Genomic DNA, 14,960 nt, shown 5'->3' with positions numbered 1-14,960 from the left:
GAACTCTTGTTTTCTAGGCAGCCCTACTAGTCAGACCATAATAAAAGCATAATCTTTCTTAAATTCCTAAAATCTTCAACCAATTTAAAAAATAACCAAGATTCAGAGTATGCCACAAATATGCACAGAATCTAAGAAAAGATGGGATAAATCCAGTGTTGTTTGGCCACCACGGTTTAAAAAGTCAACCCAAAAGAGCTGCCATCTGCACGGACATCCTGACACACTCAAATAACTATCTGTGTTTCAGTTTCCTTGTCTGCAAAATGTGAATAGTGGTATTTACCTCAGAAGTTGCTTAATTCATCAGTGTTTATAGTGAGTTCCAAGTGCCTCAGAGAAAGCACTATAGGAGAGCAAACTATTGGCTAATAATTAAAAAAATAATAATAATAATACTATATGGAGATATTCCTATCTCCCAGAACTGGAAGGGACCTTGAAGGGTCATCAAGTCCAGTCCCCTGGCTTCACTAGCAAGACCAAGTACTGTCCCTGACAGATTTTTTTTCTTTTCCCCCCCAGATCCCTAAATGGCCCCCTCAAGGACTGAGCTCACAACCCTGGGTTTAGCAGGCCAATGCTGAAACCACTGAGCTATCCCTTCCCCTAAGAAAAGTTAGAAAGTCTTAGGTGTAGTAGAATGGCTTGTAAACCAACAATTTTCCCCAGGAAGTACACCTCTACCCTGATATAATGCGACCCGATATAACACGAATTCAGATATAATGCGGTAAAGCAGTGTTCCGGTGGATCAAAGCAAGTTCAATATAACACGGTTTCACCTAGAACGCGGTAAGATTTTTTGGCTCCCGAGGACAGCGTTATATCGAGGTAGAGTTGTATCTCTTTTTGTTTTTAAAGAGTAATTCGTATGCTTTTTTTTATTAACAAGCCACTAAGTTTTCTTCTGTAATCAAGCATATATGAATTCACTGACCTAATCAAATCTTATTTCTAGACCCCAGAAGTATGCATAGGCATAATTTACTATAGTGCGAGTGAGTAGCTCAAGTAGTTGGGTGAAGCTGGCTCTAAGTTAACCCTATAAATCTTTTCTCTTGTCTTTTCTCTTCCTTTTCATGCTTTATGACTACACATTTTGAACCATCTAAACACCTAGAATAAGGTGATAGTAGTTTAATTACTATAATTTTATGTAGTCTGCCTACATGCAAATATTGCATACTTCCTGTTCAATCACCATATTTCCCATACTTCCCTTACAATTTAGAAAGTAGTCAGTTTGATCAGACCTCACTTAAAATGTGTAACCTTTGTGACTTCTGCTAAGACTTGTGCATGATACCCTGTTTAAAAATAAGTATTAAATTACAATATAAACCATACATACAATAAAAATATATTATAAAAATATTAGGTGCCTATTACTGATGTTCTAGGCACGACATACAAAGAACAGCATCAAGTCAATGTACTATACTATAGCCTATCAATGAGTTTTATACCAGATTAACAAGGGATGATTCTGAAAACCTTCAAAAATTATGAGGCGTATTCCATAGATCTGATTCCTCTTTGGCAAAGATCTGAACAGTAATCTTTCCATTTTTGTAGCCCCAAAGCAGCTTATCCTCTACCTTTAGGATACAAGATGTCATTTAGGAAACCTGAAATGAATTAAGGTGGCTAGGACCAGGTCTATGAATGGCTTTTAAAATCTTTTTATTGTATTTTTTTTTCCTGCAGGGATGAACACAGCAACCGAGTTACTGCATCTGCAAGTTTGAATCCATTGTTTAGGCCAAGGGTAGGCAACCTATGGCACGCGTGCTGAAGGCGGCACATGAGCTGATTTTCAGGGGCACTCGCACTGCCTGGGTCCTGGCCACCGGTCCGGGGGGAGGGCTCTGCATTTTAATTGAATTTTAAATGAAGCTCCTTAAACATTTTAAAAACCTTATTTACTTTACATACAACAATAGTTTAGTTATATATATTATAGACTTATAGAAAGAGGCCTTCTAAAAACGTTAAAATGTATTACTAGCACGCGAAACCTTAAATCAGAGTGAATAAATGAAGACTCGGCACACCACTTCTGAAAGGTTGCTGACCCCTGGTTTAGGCTAACAAAGTCACGTGGACAGACAAGCTAAAAACAAGTTAGACCCAGCTCTGCTAAGAGTTTTCCAGTAGCTTTGTCCTACTACAGGTGCAATCTGCCAGATTTGTTCAACCTTGTCAACTGATTAAACTTTTCTACCGGATGCTGCAATAGCTTTATTGTTGACTAGCTCCCATACCAAGTCATAGATTAGCTGCACTGCATACTGGGCAAGCCCTGGTCACACATACCTACAAAAGTACTCAGCAGCAGGTAGACGGAGAGGGGAGGAGGAACTGAGCTGCCGACAGCATTCCGAGACCAGCCGTTGAAAAAGCAGGTCTGAGCAGATCTGCACCACCCAGGCAGTGTAATGAATACCCCTGCCCCTTTCCCATAATGACATTCCCAGCTCCTCAGCAGTTCAAGTCCCTAAACCTGGCCCAACTCCCGAGTCCTCCAGAACCAGCAGGCGTAGACGCTGGCTCCATTGCGCATGGCAGCATCCCAGGAGCCAACAAGGGGGGGGAGAGGGCGAGGCCTGGCGGAGAATTTCGGGGAAACAAGCCCTCCGTGCTCTGCTCGGGGGAAGCAGAGCAGCGGCATTTCCTACTTCAAGAGCCCAGGGGGCGGCAAGAAGCGCCCAGTCACCTGCGCCCAGCACCTCCGCAGCGCAGAGCGCTAGGAGGCGGGTAGCGCGGGGGCGGCGGCGGCTGCCCCTCGCCCCAGCTTCATTCATTCCTCACGCCCCTTCCCCCGGTTCTCCTCGGGGGAGGCAGGAAGCCCCCTGAGCAGGGCACCCAGCCGCCCAGGGAGCGAGCTGTCCCGGTGCCTCCTCGGGCCAGCTCCCTGGGACACGGGGGAGCACCTCGGCGAGGCAGCTGCCCAAGGGGCCCGGGGAAAGGCCGCGGCAGGGAACTGCCCGCACCCAGCACAGGGAGCCCGCCGGGCAGGGCCGGGCCCCTCTCGGGGTGGATGAATGAACCCGCCCGAGCCCCTGGCCCCCAGCACTGCGCTCGGCTCCTCCCCAGGGGCTGCTGCCACTGCCCCGGGCCGCTCCCTGCCCTCGCCGCCCGGGGCTCACCACGCATTTCTTGCCCAGGAAGCCGAAGAGGCTCTCGTTCTCCTGCGGGGTGAGGAGCAGCGAGCCCACGTTGCAGACCCTCCGCGGCGGCGGGGGCTGCTGCTGCTGGCTGTTGCTCATGGCCGGGGCCGGCCGCCGGGGCTCCGCGGTGCCCTCGCCTCTCGCAACTCGCCGTCCGCGTCCCCTGGCCCAGCGGCCTCACAGCGGCTGCATAGCGGAGTCACCTCTCCTCTGGGGGCAGCTGGCGGCGCCCGGCAGCCCAGGCACGGGGCGGGGCAGCACCGGCTCCCGCGGCCCGATCGCCCCCACCCCCTCGGACCAGCACTAAACTTCCAACTTCTCCCCGGCTCCCACGGCCGCACAATCCAACATGGCAGCGGGGGCGGGCGAGACCACACGGCACCGGAGCAAGAGGGGAGGCCGGGACTTGCGCCGCCGCTGCCGCCACACGCTGACGGAGCCCGGCTCCGCCTGCAGCCCCTGTGCTGGGCCGCGCCTGGCTGGCTGGGAACTGGTGCCGCTAGTGAGCAGCGCCGCCCTCACCTTCCCCTTAAATACCTGCCCCGCCGCCGCCTGGTCCGACCTGCTCAGCCGGTGCGGCGGGCGAGCGCGGCGGAGCCGAGAGGGGCCTGGGGCGGTGCTGGGCTCTTGTCTCGGGGACTAAGGCGCTTGCAGGGATGCAAATAGGCTGGGTTGGGCGGGGAGCCTGATGCTCTGCTAATGCCTGGGTGGGTGCACAGATGATGGGGTAGCGTGGGTTGGTAATGGCGGGGAGGGGGGAGCCCTCAGTTGTGAGTGGCCTCTGTGGGCCAAGGGGTGGGGGTGGAGGGGCGGCTGGTTTGCGAATAGTCTGGGGAGCAAGGGATAGGGGGAGCCTTGGTTGCAGATGGCAAGGGGGAAGGGGGAAGGGATGAGGGAGTCTGGGTTGAGAGTCACTAGGGGATGAACAGGAGTACTTGTGGCACCTTAGAGACTAACACATTTATTAGAGCATGTTAGTCTCTAAGGTGCCACAAGTACTCCTGTTCTTTTTGCGGATACAGACTAACACGGCTGCTACTCTGAAACTAGGGGATGAGGAAGTCATACGTTGTGAGTGGCCTGGGGATGAGGAAGCCCTGGGTTGTGAATGGCTGGGGGGAGAGGCCAGGGGATGGAGGAACCGGGATTGTGAATGGTCTGGGGGGGAGGGAATGGTGGATGGTGGAACCTGAGTTGCAAATGACAAGGGGGGCAGGCAATGGAGGAAGCCTGGGTTGCAAATGCCCTGGGAGGGTATGGGGTGAGGGAACCTGGGTTGCTAATGACTTCTGCGACTTCTTCTAATGAAGCTCTGTATTAGCTCTCTGCTATAGAACTATCCATATATTGGTTCTAATCTGCAATGTGACAGTCGCAGGTAACATCACACACACAGGTTTCGGGCCTGATTTGGCAACTCTCTCTGAAGTCAATGATTGCTGCGGTTGTTCAGCATCTCTGTAAATCAAACCCAGGATGCCTGATCTTGCTCCCACTGATGTCAATAGCATGCACAACAACAAAAACTCAACAACTCCAAGGAGCAAGGGAGAGAGATTTGACCCTTAAGCCCCATTAAAATTAAGTGGAGTGTGATTGCATCAAGAACTATTCACTAAAAAAACTTTGATACATTTTCTTAGTTGTAACTTATTTTCATTATCTATAATTGGTGTCTGAGTTTTCAAGGAGGTTTTACTTTATGGAGTATTTGAAGGGGTATTGGTTTTGAGTGAAAGGGAGAAAGGGAACATTAGATAGAAGTCAAAAATTGAATTCAAGGTAATTTTGTAGTGACCTGTAACTTAAAAATCCTATGATTTTTTTTCTTTCATTGTAGGAAAATTCTCTTTTCAGAATACATCTGGCAAATTTTCAAGCCAATATAATTTCCCAAACCAAAGTTGTAGTGTGGGTAAAATAGGGTTGTATAAATTTCCCAATAAAACCCTAAGTGTAGAGAGGCTATTACAACTCTATAATAAATCACACATATGTGGAGAGCAGGAAGTAGGATAATGGGATGTTAGACTCTGAAACACAGGCCATTTGAAGCAAAGAAACTTTCCTTTTAGCTAGTAGTAATGGCAATAGATCCTTTAGGTTCTCTGTGGACCAGCTATTAGAGATCATCATAAAATGGATACACAAGTCAGTACTTTTTTCAATTAGGCTTCTCCTCCCTCCCTATGGCAGGGGTGGGGTGTCTTCGTGAGATGGAGGCTTAAGACAGCTATAGACACACTTTAGAACTCCTGTTACACTTTAGAACAATTCACATAGCCCCCAATTGCAAAGGGGAAACAGTCAAGCCTCCACCAGGGCTGAGATGAAAGCAGGTGTCAATCAGAGCCCCTAGCTAAAATTTTCTCCGCATTTTAAAGGGAATATTGTGTCAGCTTCCCTCTCTTTGTTGGAGTTTGGCACCTGCCTGGATAAAAATGAACTGAGGAGGCTTGGGGGGAAACCACAAAAAATTAATAGGTTCAAATTTAAGAGAGCCTATCGTGGCATCTGGGAATGTGAGGGAGGCATAGTATTGTGGAAAGTCCTGAGCCTCCGATGTGGAGAGATTGAGATCAATGCATGGGAAGTGCAGATCTCTGGAGGAAGAGGAGATGACCTGGGCCTTGGTTATGAGAAAGTAATTTATTTTAAAAGTGAAAACAAATAGCTTAGGCCCTGATCCTTCAAAAACATTCAATAACTTGTAGCTGAAAGCCCGTGCTGTTGCATGGGTGTAACAGTTGGGCCAAGTAATCCAACATCTGTGCAGTCTCCTTCATACAATCAATTAAATTTTGCATGCAAATTAGCTGTAGAGTAAGGGTGGTGATTGGTTGAGTTATTTCTTGTATCACAATGGCTTAGGATGTGGCATGGCATCGATACATGCCTTGCTGTCGCACGGGTGTAATTGGTAAAGTCAAAATGGCTGAAAACTTAAAAAATGGACGGCAACAAACCGTGAATCCCAGTGATGGTTGAACCTGGTGATGTTCTGAACAAAAAGAACCCTCAGCCCTGCTTATTTCCATCACTTCACACTGACTCAACAGACATTCTAGGCTTCAGAGTGATGCAGACAGGTGATGATCCTGGAATTTTATTATATGGATACTGCAGTTCCTCATCCCTCTTCTGTGTAAGCGTATGCACCCTTGAGACACATGCTGAGAGAAACATTTTAGTGGAAGCCCCTTATTAGAATGTTGGCAGCATTACATTGACTGAAAATATACACAGATGATAACACATGGAAATACTTTACAAGCTACTGCAGCTTTTTTCTGTCTTACAAATAATGCACTGTTTTGTAGCCAATAGCTACTGTAGATAAATTCATAAACCTGGCTTTACTGCTGGCCAAACCATGTACTGGAAATTGGACAAACCTCTGGCCATTAAAACCTGGCAGATTCATCTTTTGTATTGTTCCTTGTTCACCCTGACTGTTCTGACATTTTCTCCACTTCCTATTGACTGTTCCTCATTTCCTGTATTTCTTCCATCCACTCCCACACCTGAGAGTCCTGATGCTACTGGCATTATTTCTTCCCCGCCACATGCATCTCTTTGGTCAACCCAGCTGTTCAGCAATCATTCCTAACTGTCATAGAACCTTCAAACTCCAATATTCCACCTCTGTTATTATAGGGTCCTCACCCAAAGGATCTTACTTACTGTTTTAATTGTAGTAGATAGGCAGAGGGGAAATGACTATCATTGTGTGAATCCTATCTATGCAAAATTCTCTTCTGTTCCTGACGCATTGGCATAGCAGTGGGATAGAAAATATCAGTAATTGGCCAGGGGATCAGGGGATCACTTTTTTGTCTCTGATAATGGCATTTGCAGCACCAACAACAAAGAGCTGCTGTTCCCCGGTCCCAAATAAATCTCCAGCTAGGTCACCAACCAGAATTATGGGCTACTGTTTTAAGAGGTTGCAAGGCTCCTGAGAAAAGCTCTTAGGGGGATTGCTGTTCTATATACTGCCCAGGTGGGCTTCTGAACCTTAGATTTTTTTCCTGAAAAGTTCTATTCTTGTTTCTGCTGGGCTTTGTTCTAGATTTCTCCCTTGTCCTCTTAAGATTCAAGCTGAGTGGATTGCTGGTGACAGTAACTACAACTCTGTCACTGTTTGTGGTAACTGGTGGCTGTTCTTAGAGTCATACAAATGCATTTGTTTTTGAACCTACTTATAAAAGTGCCCATCGCATAACACCATGACATACATTCTTCAATATGAGCAAGTTCAATTATTTTTGTAGGCTTTTTCTAAATGTGAAATTTTAGTGATTTTTTATTTCTTGTTAGAGGACTTATCTTTGTAAACAAAACATATCTGTTAATATCTTGATTGTGGTAAGGTATATCTTGATTTTAGTAAAGCATTTGACACAGTCCCACATGACATTTTCATAGGCAAATTAGGGAAATATGGTGCAGATGAGATTACTATAGGGTGGGTGTACAACTGGTTGAAAGACCTTACTCAAAGAATAGTTATCAATGGTTTGCTGTCAGATTGGGAAGGTGTATCTAGTGGGAGTTCATCAGGGATCAGTCTTATATCCTAAGTTCCCTGCAAGCTGTACGGCTGCACAGCAGCCTATTAAGCGCCATGCAGGCACTTAAGGAACTTGCCCAGCTGGGATCTGCTGTGGCTGGGAGAGGCACCCCTCCCCTGGCCCGAACCCAGCTCCTGTCCAGACCTGCCATGGCTGGGGGAGGAGTGCACCTCCTCCAGCCCAAACCCCAGACCAGCCGGGGGAGGGCACCCCGACTCCAACCCAGCCCCGACCCGGACCTGACGCGGCTGTGGGAGACGTGCCCCAGCCCCAACCCAGCCCCTGACCTGCCGTGGCCAGGGGAAGGGCGCCTATCCTGTCGCCCCCCTCCTGGAGCTGCTGCGGAGGGGAGAGAGAGAGGTGAGGGGAGTCCTGTCTCCCTGCTGTAGCCCCGGGGTAGCCTGCACCCGAAACCCCTCATCCCTGGCCCCACCCCAGAGCCTGCACCCCCATCCCAACCATCTGCCCCAGCCCTGGCCCCCTCCCACACTCTGAACCCCTTGGCCCCACCACATAAATTTTGTTATGTGCACTAATATGAAGGTCACACATCACCTCCATATTGATGCACATAACAAAATTCATTCCACACATGTTGTGGAAAAATTAGAGGGAACACTGCTTATATCCAGTTGTTAACCTGAAACTCAGAGTAAATAGGCCAGCTACAATTCTAGTTTCAGCAGCGGGATCTTTTCACCCCTCAGGATATATCACCTGGGGTTAGATAGAAGTTGGTGTGCCTCCCACCTCCCTTGTGAAGTGTAGTGGACAAAAGAGATAGAGGACTTTTCCAAAACAACAACAGATTTATTTAAGGGAAGTAACAACGGGAACGGGAAAATCATGAACTATAACCAAATAACAACTGAGTTGTGGTTTAACAGAGGCGAGTATAAAGCTCAGGCCCCAACTAACCCGAACCTTGGCAACAACTGAATAAAAGAATACCCCAAGATACTTTACTGTCTCTAGGTTTTCTTAGCCAGCAGGAATGAGGTTAAGATGCATTTGTCTTCACAGGTAATCCATGGGCTCATGGGATGTGGAAGCTGAAGTAGTGGGACCCAAAGGTGAGAGCCCTCAGGATCCTGGTGACTATTCCCAAAGGTAAGATGTTGGTGTGATGGTGCCCCCCATAAGGCTTTATGGATGTATGCTTATGAGTGTATATATATGACACAACTGGAATATGTTTCATGCTACATATGCCATATAACATATCTCTGTAAAGCTTATGATCTACTGAATCTATTAATCCTATTGGTATGCATGTATCATTTTTGTATTTGAAGTTATGAATATTGGCTGCATACTTGTTTGATTCTAAGTAGGCTGTAGTGAAGCAGTTGGTCAGCTTCCTGAGAAAAGACTATTCTCAGTAACTGCCCAATCAAGAAACACTTAAGCCAACAATGAACTTGGAAACACCAATCCACATCTAGGCTTTCCTAGGAATGTGGCTTGGCTGGTAATGAACTCAGTCATGCATGGACATGTGACTTGCCCAGGTGACTCCAAAACTCCATTTTGTAGCTGGACTTTGCATAGGAGAAAGGAGGGGGTCTCCACTCACAAGAGAAAGTCTATTTAAGCCCAGGGGAGACCCCTCCATGTGGTCTTCAGGTGGCTAAAGAGAGGGCCTCTCCACCCCCACAGATACCTGAAAGAAACTGAAACAAAGGACAGTGATTGTAAAGGGTGTGAGTGATTGCTGGACCCAGACTAAAAGGAGATTAGTCTGTAAAAGGAAGCATTCTGGAACTGGTGAGGATCTTATCCGTATTCAGTTTCTTACTGTATTAGCCATAGACTGGCTTGTTTTATTTTATTTTACTTGGTAATTCACTTTGTTCTGTCTGTTACTACTTGGAACCACTTAAATCCTACTTTCTGTATTTAATAAAATCACTTTTTACTTATTAAGTAACCCAGAGTATGTGTTAATATCTGGGTGGGCAAACAGCTGTGCATATCTCTCTATCAGTGTTATAGAGGGTGAACAATTTATGAGCTTATCCTGTATAAGCTTTATACAAGGTAAAACGGATTTATTTGGGTTTAGACCCCATTGGGAGTTGGGCATCTGAGTGTTAAGGACAAGAACACCTCTGTTAGCTGCTTTCAGGTAAGCCTACAGCTGTTAGGGGACGTGATTCAAATCTGGGTCTGGGTTTGCAGTAGGCTAGCGAGTCTGGCTCAAACCAGGCAGGGCACTAAAGTCCTAAGCTGACAGGGCAGAAAAGCAGGGGCAGAAGTAGTCTTGGCACATCAGGTGGCTGCTCCCAAGGGGGGCTCTGTGATCTAACCCATCACAGTTGGAACTCAGGAACACAGTGTTTAAGGTAAGTGGCTAGATGTTAATAGTCTTCAATGTCTTTACAGCTGCTGGTCATCTTGATCTGATTGCCTGGTCTGGTGGTCTTGATCCAAAGATCTGACACTGCACAGAAAAGACTGCACCTTGACTGTCTCTATAAAGGACATCCCCCGAGCAATGGTTGCTCAGACTAATTTAATCTTTTTAAAGACACACACCTGTCTAACCTGTACTAATAACAGTAAATGTAATAACAAACAGCTAAAAGTGCATAGGACTATATTGAGCATGAAATGAACAAAAAACATGCAACACTGTACTATTAAATATTTTCATTAATGACTTTCATTAGTAATCATTAAGGACGGTCATCAATTGTTTTCCATGTCCACTGAAAGTAGGACAAGAAATAATGGACTTAATTTGCAACAAGGGAGATTTAGGTTAGATATTAGAAAAATTTTTCTAACTAAAAGGGTAGTTAAGCTCTGGAATAGTCTTCCAAGAAGTATCCTCATCATTGGAGGTTTTTGAGAAAAACTTGGACAAACATCTTGTGACGTTGCACTCCATAAGATTTTATGAACATATGCTAATGAGTGTGAATATAATGTAACTGGAGTATGCTTCATGCAAAAGGTCTCTTGTAAGGTATCATTACAAAGTTTATAAACTACTGAGTTTGTTCATCCTATTTGTATGAATGTTTGTTCATCCTATTTGTATGAATGTATCATTCTTGTATCTGAAATTAGAAATATGAAATATAACTCTGAGGTCCTATTGCAATTATGCAAAGTGTGGGCCATTAATGGTGGTTTGGAATCTTGATGGCTCCCATTAACCAGGACAATTGACTGAAGATGGCCCTGTTTACTTGCAAGCCTTCCTGTGGGTCAGGCCAGGAAGAATGAAGACTTGGGGTCTCCCAAGACACGTGACCATGTCACCTGGTACTGGAATCCATCTTAAACTTGGTGCTTTGCCATTAGAAGGAGGGGTGGGGACCCAGAGAGACAAAAGATTCTTGCCTTGTGCCAAAGCTATAAAGGGGGTGGAACAGAACAAAGTGGGCTGCAGCCATGAGAAATCCCCTAGCTACCACCTGAGCTGGAACAAGGACTGTACCAGGGGAAGGGATTGGGCCCAGACTAGAAAGGAGTCTAGTCTGTGAAAGAAGCTTATTGGAACATCTCTGAGGGTGAGATTTCATCTGTATTCAGTTTCCTACTGTATTAGGCTTAGACTTGCATATTTTATTTTATTTTGCTTGTTCTCTCTGTTATTACTTGGAACCATGTAAATCCTACTTTTTATACTTAATAAAATCACGTTTTGCTTATAAATTAACCCAGAGTAAGTAAGTAATTCCTGGGGGAGCAAACAGCTGTGCATATCTCTCTATCAGGGTTATAGAGGGTGGACAATTTATGAGTTTACCCTGTATAAACTGTATACAGAGTAAAACAGATTTATTTGTGGTTTGGACCCAATTGGGAGTCGGGTTAGAGACAGGAGCACTTCTTAAGCTGTTTTCAATTAAGTCTGCAGCTTTTGGGGGACGTGGTTCAGACCCTGGGTCTGTGTTTGCAGCAGGCTAGCATGTCTGGCTCAACAAGACAGGGTACTGAAGTCCCAAACTGGCAGGGAAAATGGGCTCAGAGGTAGTCTCAGCACATCAGGTGACAGTCCCAAGGGGGTCTCTGTGACCCAACCTGTCACACATCTGTCAGGGATGGTCTAGGTTTACTTGGTCCTGTCACAGTGCAGGGGGATGGACTTGATGACTTCTCAAGATCCATTCCAGCCCTATATTTCTATGATTCTATGAATTCTGGTTATTAATCTCCACAAAATATTTTATGACTTGTCATTGGTTGTGAATTGAATGTCAGAATTAATCTGAAATTATAAATAACATTAAAGAAAACATACATAGAGAATAGAGATGGAGAAGCCTGTTTAATATTAAAGTCAATCTCCCTGCAGTGTATTGTCTCTTAAATAGGGCCCTACCAAATTCACACCATGAAAAACACATCACGGACAATGAAACCTGGTCGTTTGCATACACCTCTACCCCGATATAACGCGACCCAATAGAACACGAATTCGGATATAATGCGGTAAAGCAGCGCTCCTGGGGGGCGGGGCTGCGCACTCCGGCAGATCAAAGCAAGTTCGATATAACACGGTTTCACCTATAATGCGGTAAGGTTTTTTGGCTCCCGAGGACAGCGTTATATCGGGGTAGAGGTGTACTTTTACTTTATACTATAAAAGTACTCTATACTATAGAGTAAAAGTATACAAAAGTACACAGCATTTCTAACACTGGGAATCCTGACCCAAAAGAGGATCAGAAGGCTATTGTGGGGGGTGGTCACAATATTGCCACCCTTACTTCTGTGCTGCTGCTGCTAGTGGCAGTGCTGCTTTCAGAGCTGGGCATCCGGCCAGCGGCCACTGCTCTCCAGCCACCCAGCTCTGAAGGCAGCACAGAAGTAAAGGTGGCAATACCGTGACCCGCCTACAGTAGCCTTGCAACTCCCTTTTGGGTCAGGACCCCCAGTTTGAGAAATGCGTAGTCTTAAGGGCTTTACATGTTTATATTTTGCCATTTTAAAATACAGATTCATGTTTGTTACAACAATGTGAAATTTAAGATTTAAATATCTGAAACCGTGAAATTCAAGATTCTTAAAATGCTATGACCGTAAAATTTACAAAAATAGACCATGAATTTGGTAGGGACCTACTCATAGAATATTTTAAATGCTCTGTCAGGTCTAGTTTTAAATGCCCAAAGTGACGTCCATTACATCCCTTTGGAAACTCACTGAGGATTTTTTTTTTTATTATTCAGCCAAATTTCCCTTCACTTCATTTCCCCCATTACTCTAATGGTAAAGATAACTTTATCAAAATGTGTTAAAGCCCTACATGGCAGTGTAACTTTTTTAAAGCAGGAATTCAAGGTAACTGCTACATGTGGTAGAGTAATGTTTTTTAATTTTTCCAGCAGACCAAGAGATAAGTGATTTGGCCACAAGAACAAATAAAATCAAAGGCCAGTGCAGATCTTAATACAAACATTTTTTGTTCAAATCTCACATCTTCAGATCTCAGAGAAGATAGAGTCTAAATGACACAACATATGAAGAGCAAGAACATCATAGTTGCTGCCACATAAATATGATTGGTGGAGACCAGAAGTGAGAATGTATGATTATTGCAGCCACATTGAAAGAGGACATCAACAGGATAGTAAAAAAATGGGCGAGTGTAAGGGGGGCCATGTTTCCCTCATCGTCCTTGTGGAGGACGTTACTCCATTTCCTCCAAAACCACTTGTGGTAACCAAGAAAAAACTCCAGTTGTGGTTGAAGATGCGGTTTGAGCTGTGACAATAAACACTTCTCTTTTTAGGAAAACAGCATTGTTTTTCCCCCAAGAGAGAATTTGTCTGACAGAGCTAGTCATTCAAATGGCTATTGAATCAATGAGGCTATTGAATAGATGAGTATATAGTTATTTTACTGTCAGGAGATTAATTCATTCACTTTTTTACTCTCTGGGTACTGAACCTTTAAATATATGAGGAAATGCCAGCTTGTTGCAGAAGCAACTCTGAAGCATCTACCATTTTATTGTTCAGTTCAGACATAATCACTGTATTCTTTTTCCCATGGAGATTTTATTTTCTTTCTTTGAAATAAAAGTTGGGTAGATTGTGGTATGCAGGTTTCGCTCTTAACTGAATTTATGCCAGAGAAACTCCTGTCACAGAAAGACATGAAACAGCCATACAGGGTTAACATGGGTGCCACATTATGTTTTCTTTTAATTAGTCAATAAATCCATGGATAATTCTCTGAGAGTCCTGGACAGGGTTACTATTAGCAGGAAGCATTTCTTTTTGAACATTGACAGATCTGCAGACCACATGGAAATGCACCTTAGCCACCAGAGTATCCAGACTGAAGTCTGAGACTCGGTGTGGTAGGACAATAGGGTTTTTCATCACCTTTCATTAATACTGCTAGGGGTGCTAGCTAGAGCTGAGTTTTAATTGTGCCTGTTGTTCATTTCTTCCTGCTTACTGTATCTTTTGGATATACCTTTTAAACCTTGATCTGTTTATTTTCAGATAAAGAAGGAGGAATTTCCATGTTCGTACCCATTCCAGTTTGCTCAGCAGAAGACAACACCAATTTAGTTTTACCTATAGAGCCAGATTTCACTGACTTGGAATGTACTGTTGAAGAATAAACCTAGTGGGGATACTGATTTGACCCTAGAATCACTAAGGGGCAAATCCAGCCCACTTCTCCATAACCCAAGAGAGTCCATGTGGAGTCCCTGAATGGCATGGAGCCTTGGCCTGCATGAGCCCCCTGTTCAGTGATAAGGAAAGAACAGAAAATCTGGTGTTACAAGGAACCTCCTATCTCTGCTCCTACACCCTTCCTGCATAGGAGCTGCACAAGTGTCCTGGCCATTAGTCTGCAGTAACCTTTGCGGAGCAGTTCAACAGCCACTCTACAGCATGGAGGGAAGTATTTTTCTTTCCCTGCCCCACCACACATCAGCACACCACCATTGGATTTTTTTGGACAGTTGGCGTATTGTTTGTATTTTCAGCTTATTTTGTTTAGTTGGTTCATACCTTGGTGGAAGTGTGATTTCTGATTTTAAACCTGGAAACACACTCAATAACTATGTGCTTGATGGTATATATTTATTTTGATTTATATATACACATCTGTGAAAAAGGGCACCTATTCCTCTCTATAAGGTTGACAATTCTTAAATAATACAGAAATGAAATAGACCTTCCTGTAAATCCCTCTTCAGCCTCTAATCAGCATATTTACAATAACCAAAAACCCC

The 14,960-nt window shown here is 44.8% G+C and overlaps 1 protein-coding gene and 1 long non-coding RNA gene across 3 annotated transcripts in view; one reads left to right on the top strand and one right to left on the bottom strand.

Moving 5' to 3' along the window:
* The window catches only part of WASL (WASP like actin nucleation promoting factor), an 84,023-nt gene extending 80,335 nt beyond the window's left edge, over positions 1-3,688 (bottom strand). Inside the window, exon 1 of one of the 2 annotated variants that reach the window (XM_005305705.4) lies at positions 3,153-3,688. In XM_005305705.4, the coding sequence (XP_005305762.1) occupies positions 3,153-3,272 (120 nt within the window). In that variant the 5' untranslated portion in view covers positions 3,273-3,688. Of the gene's footprint in view, positions 1-2,319; positions 2,495-3,152 lie in introns of those variants that run through there. The other variant, XM_008172780.4, reaches the window with a different exon arrangement.
* On the top strand, positions 2,295-11,414 carry LOC135973262 (uncharacterized). Its single transcript, XR_010590078.1, has 3 exons — positions 2,295-2,408; positions 8,771-8,857; positions 10,133-11,414. It is a non-coding gene; the product is annotated as an uncharacterized LOC135973262 (long non-coding RNA).
* Positions 11,415-14,960: the final 3,546 nt, after the last annotated feature.

Source organism: Chrysemys picta, chromosome 1 (assembly GCF_011386835.1).
Source record: "Chrysemys picta bellii isolate R12L10 chromosome 1, ASM1138683v2, whole genome shotgun sequence".
Classification (NCBI taxonomy): domain Eukaryota; kingdom Metazoa; phylum Chordata; order Testudines; family Emydidae; genus Chrysemys; species Chrysemys picta.
Note: the sequence above shows the minus strand (reverse complement) of the source record. Positions and strands in the feature narration are given on the sequence as shown.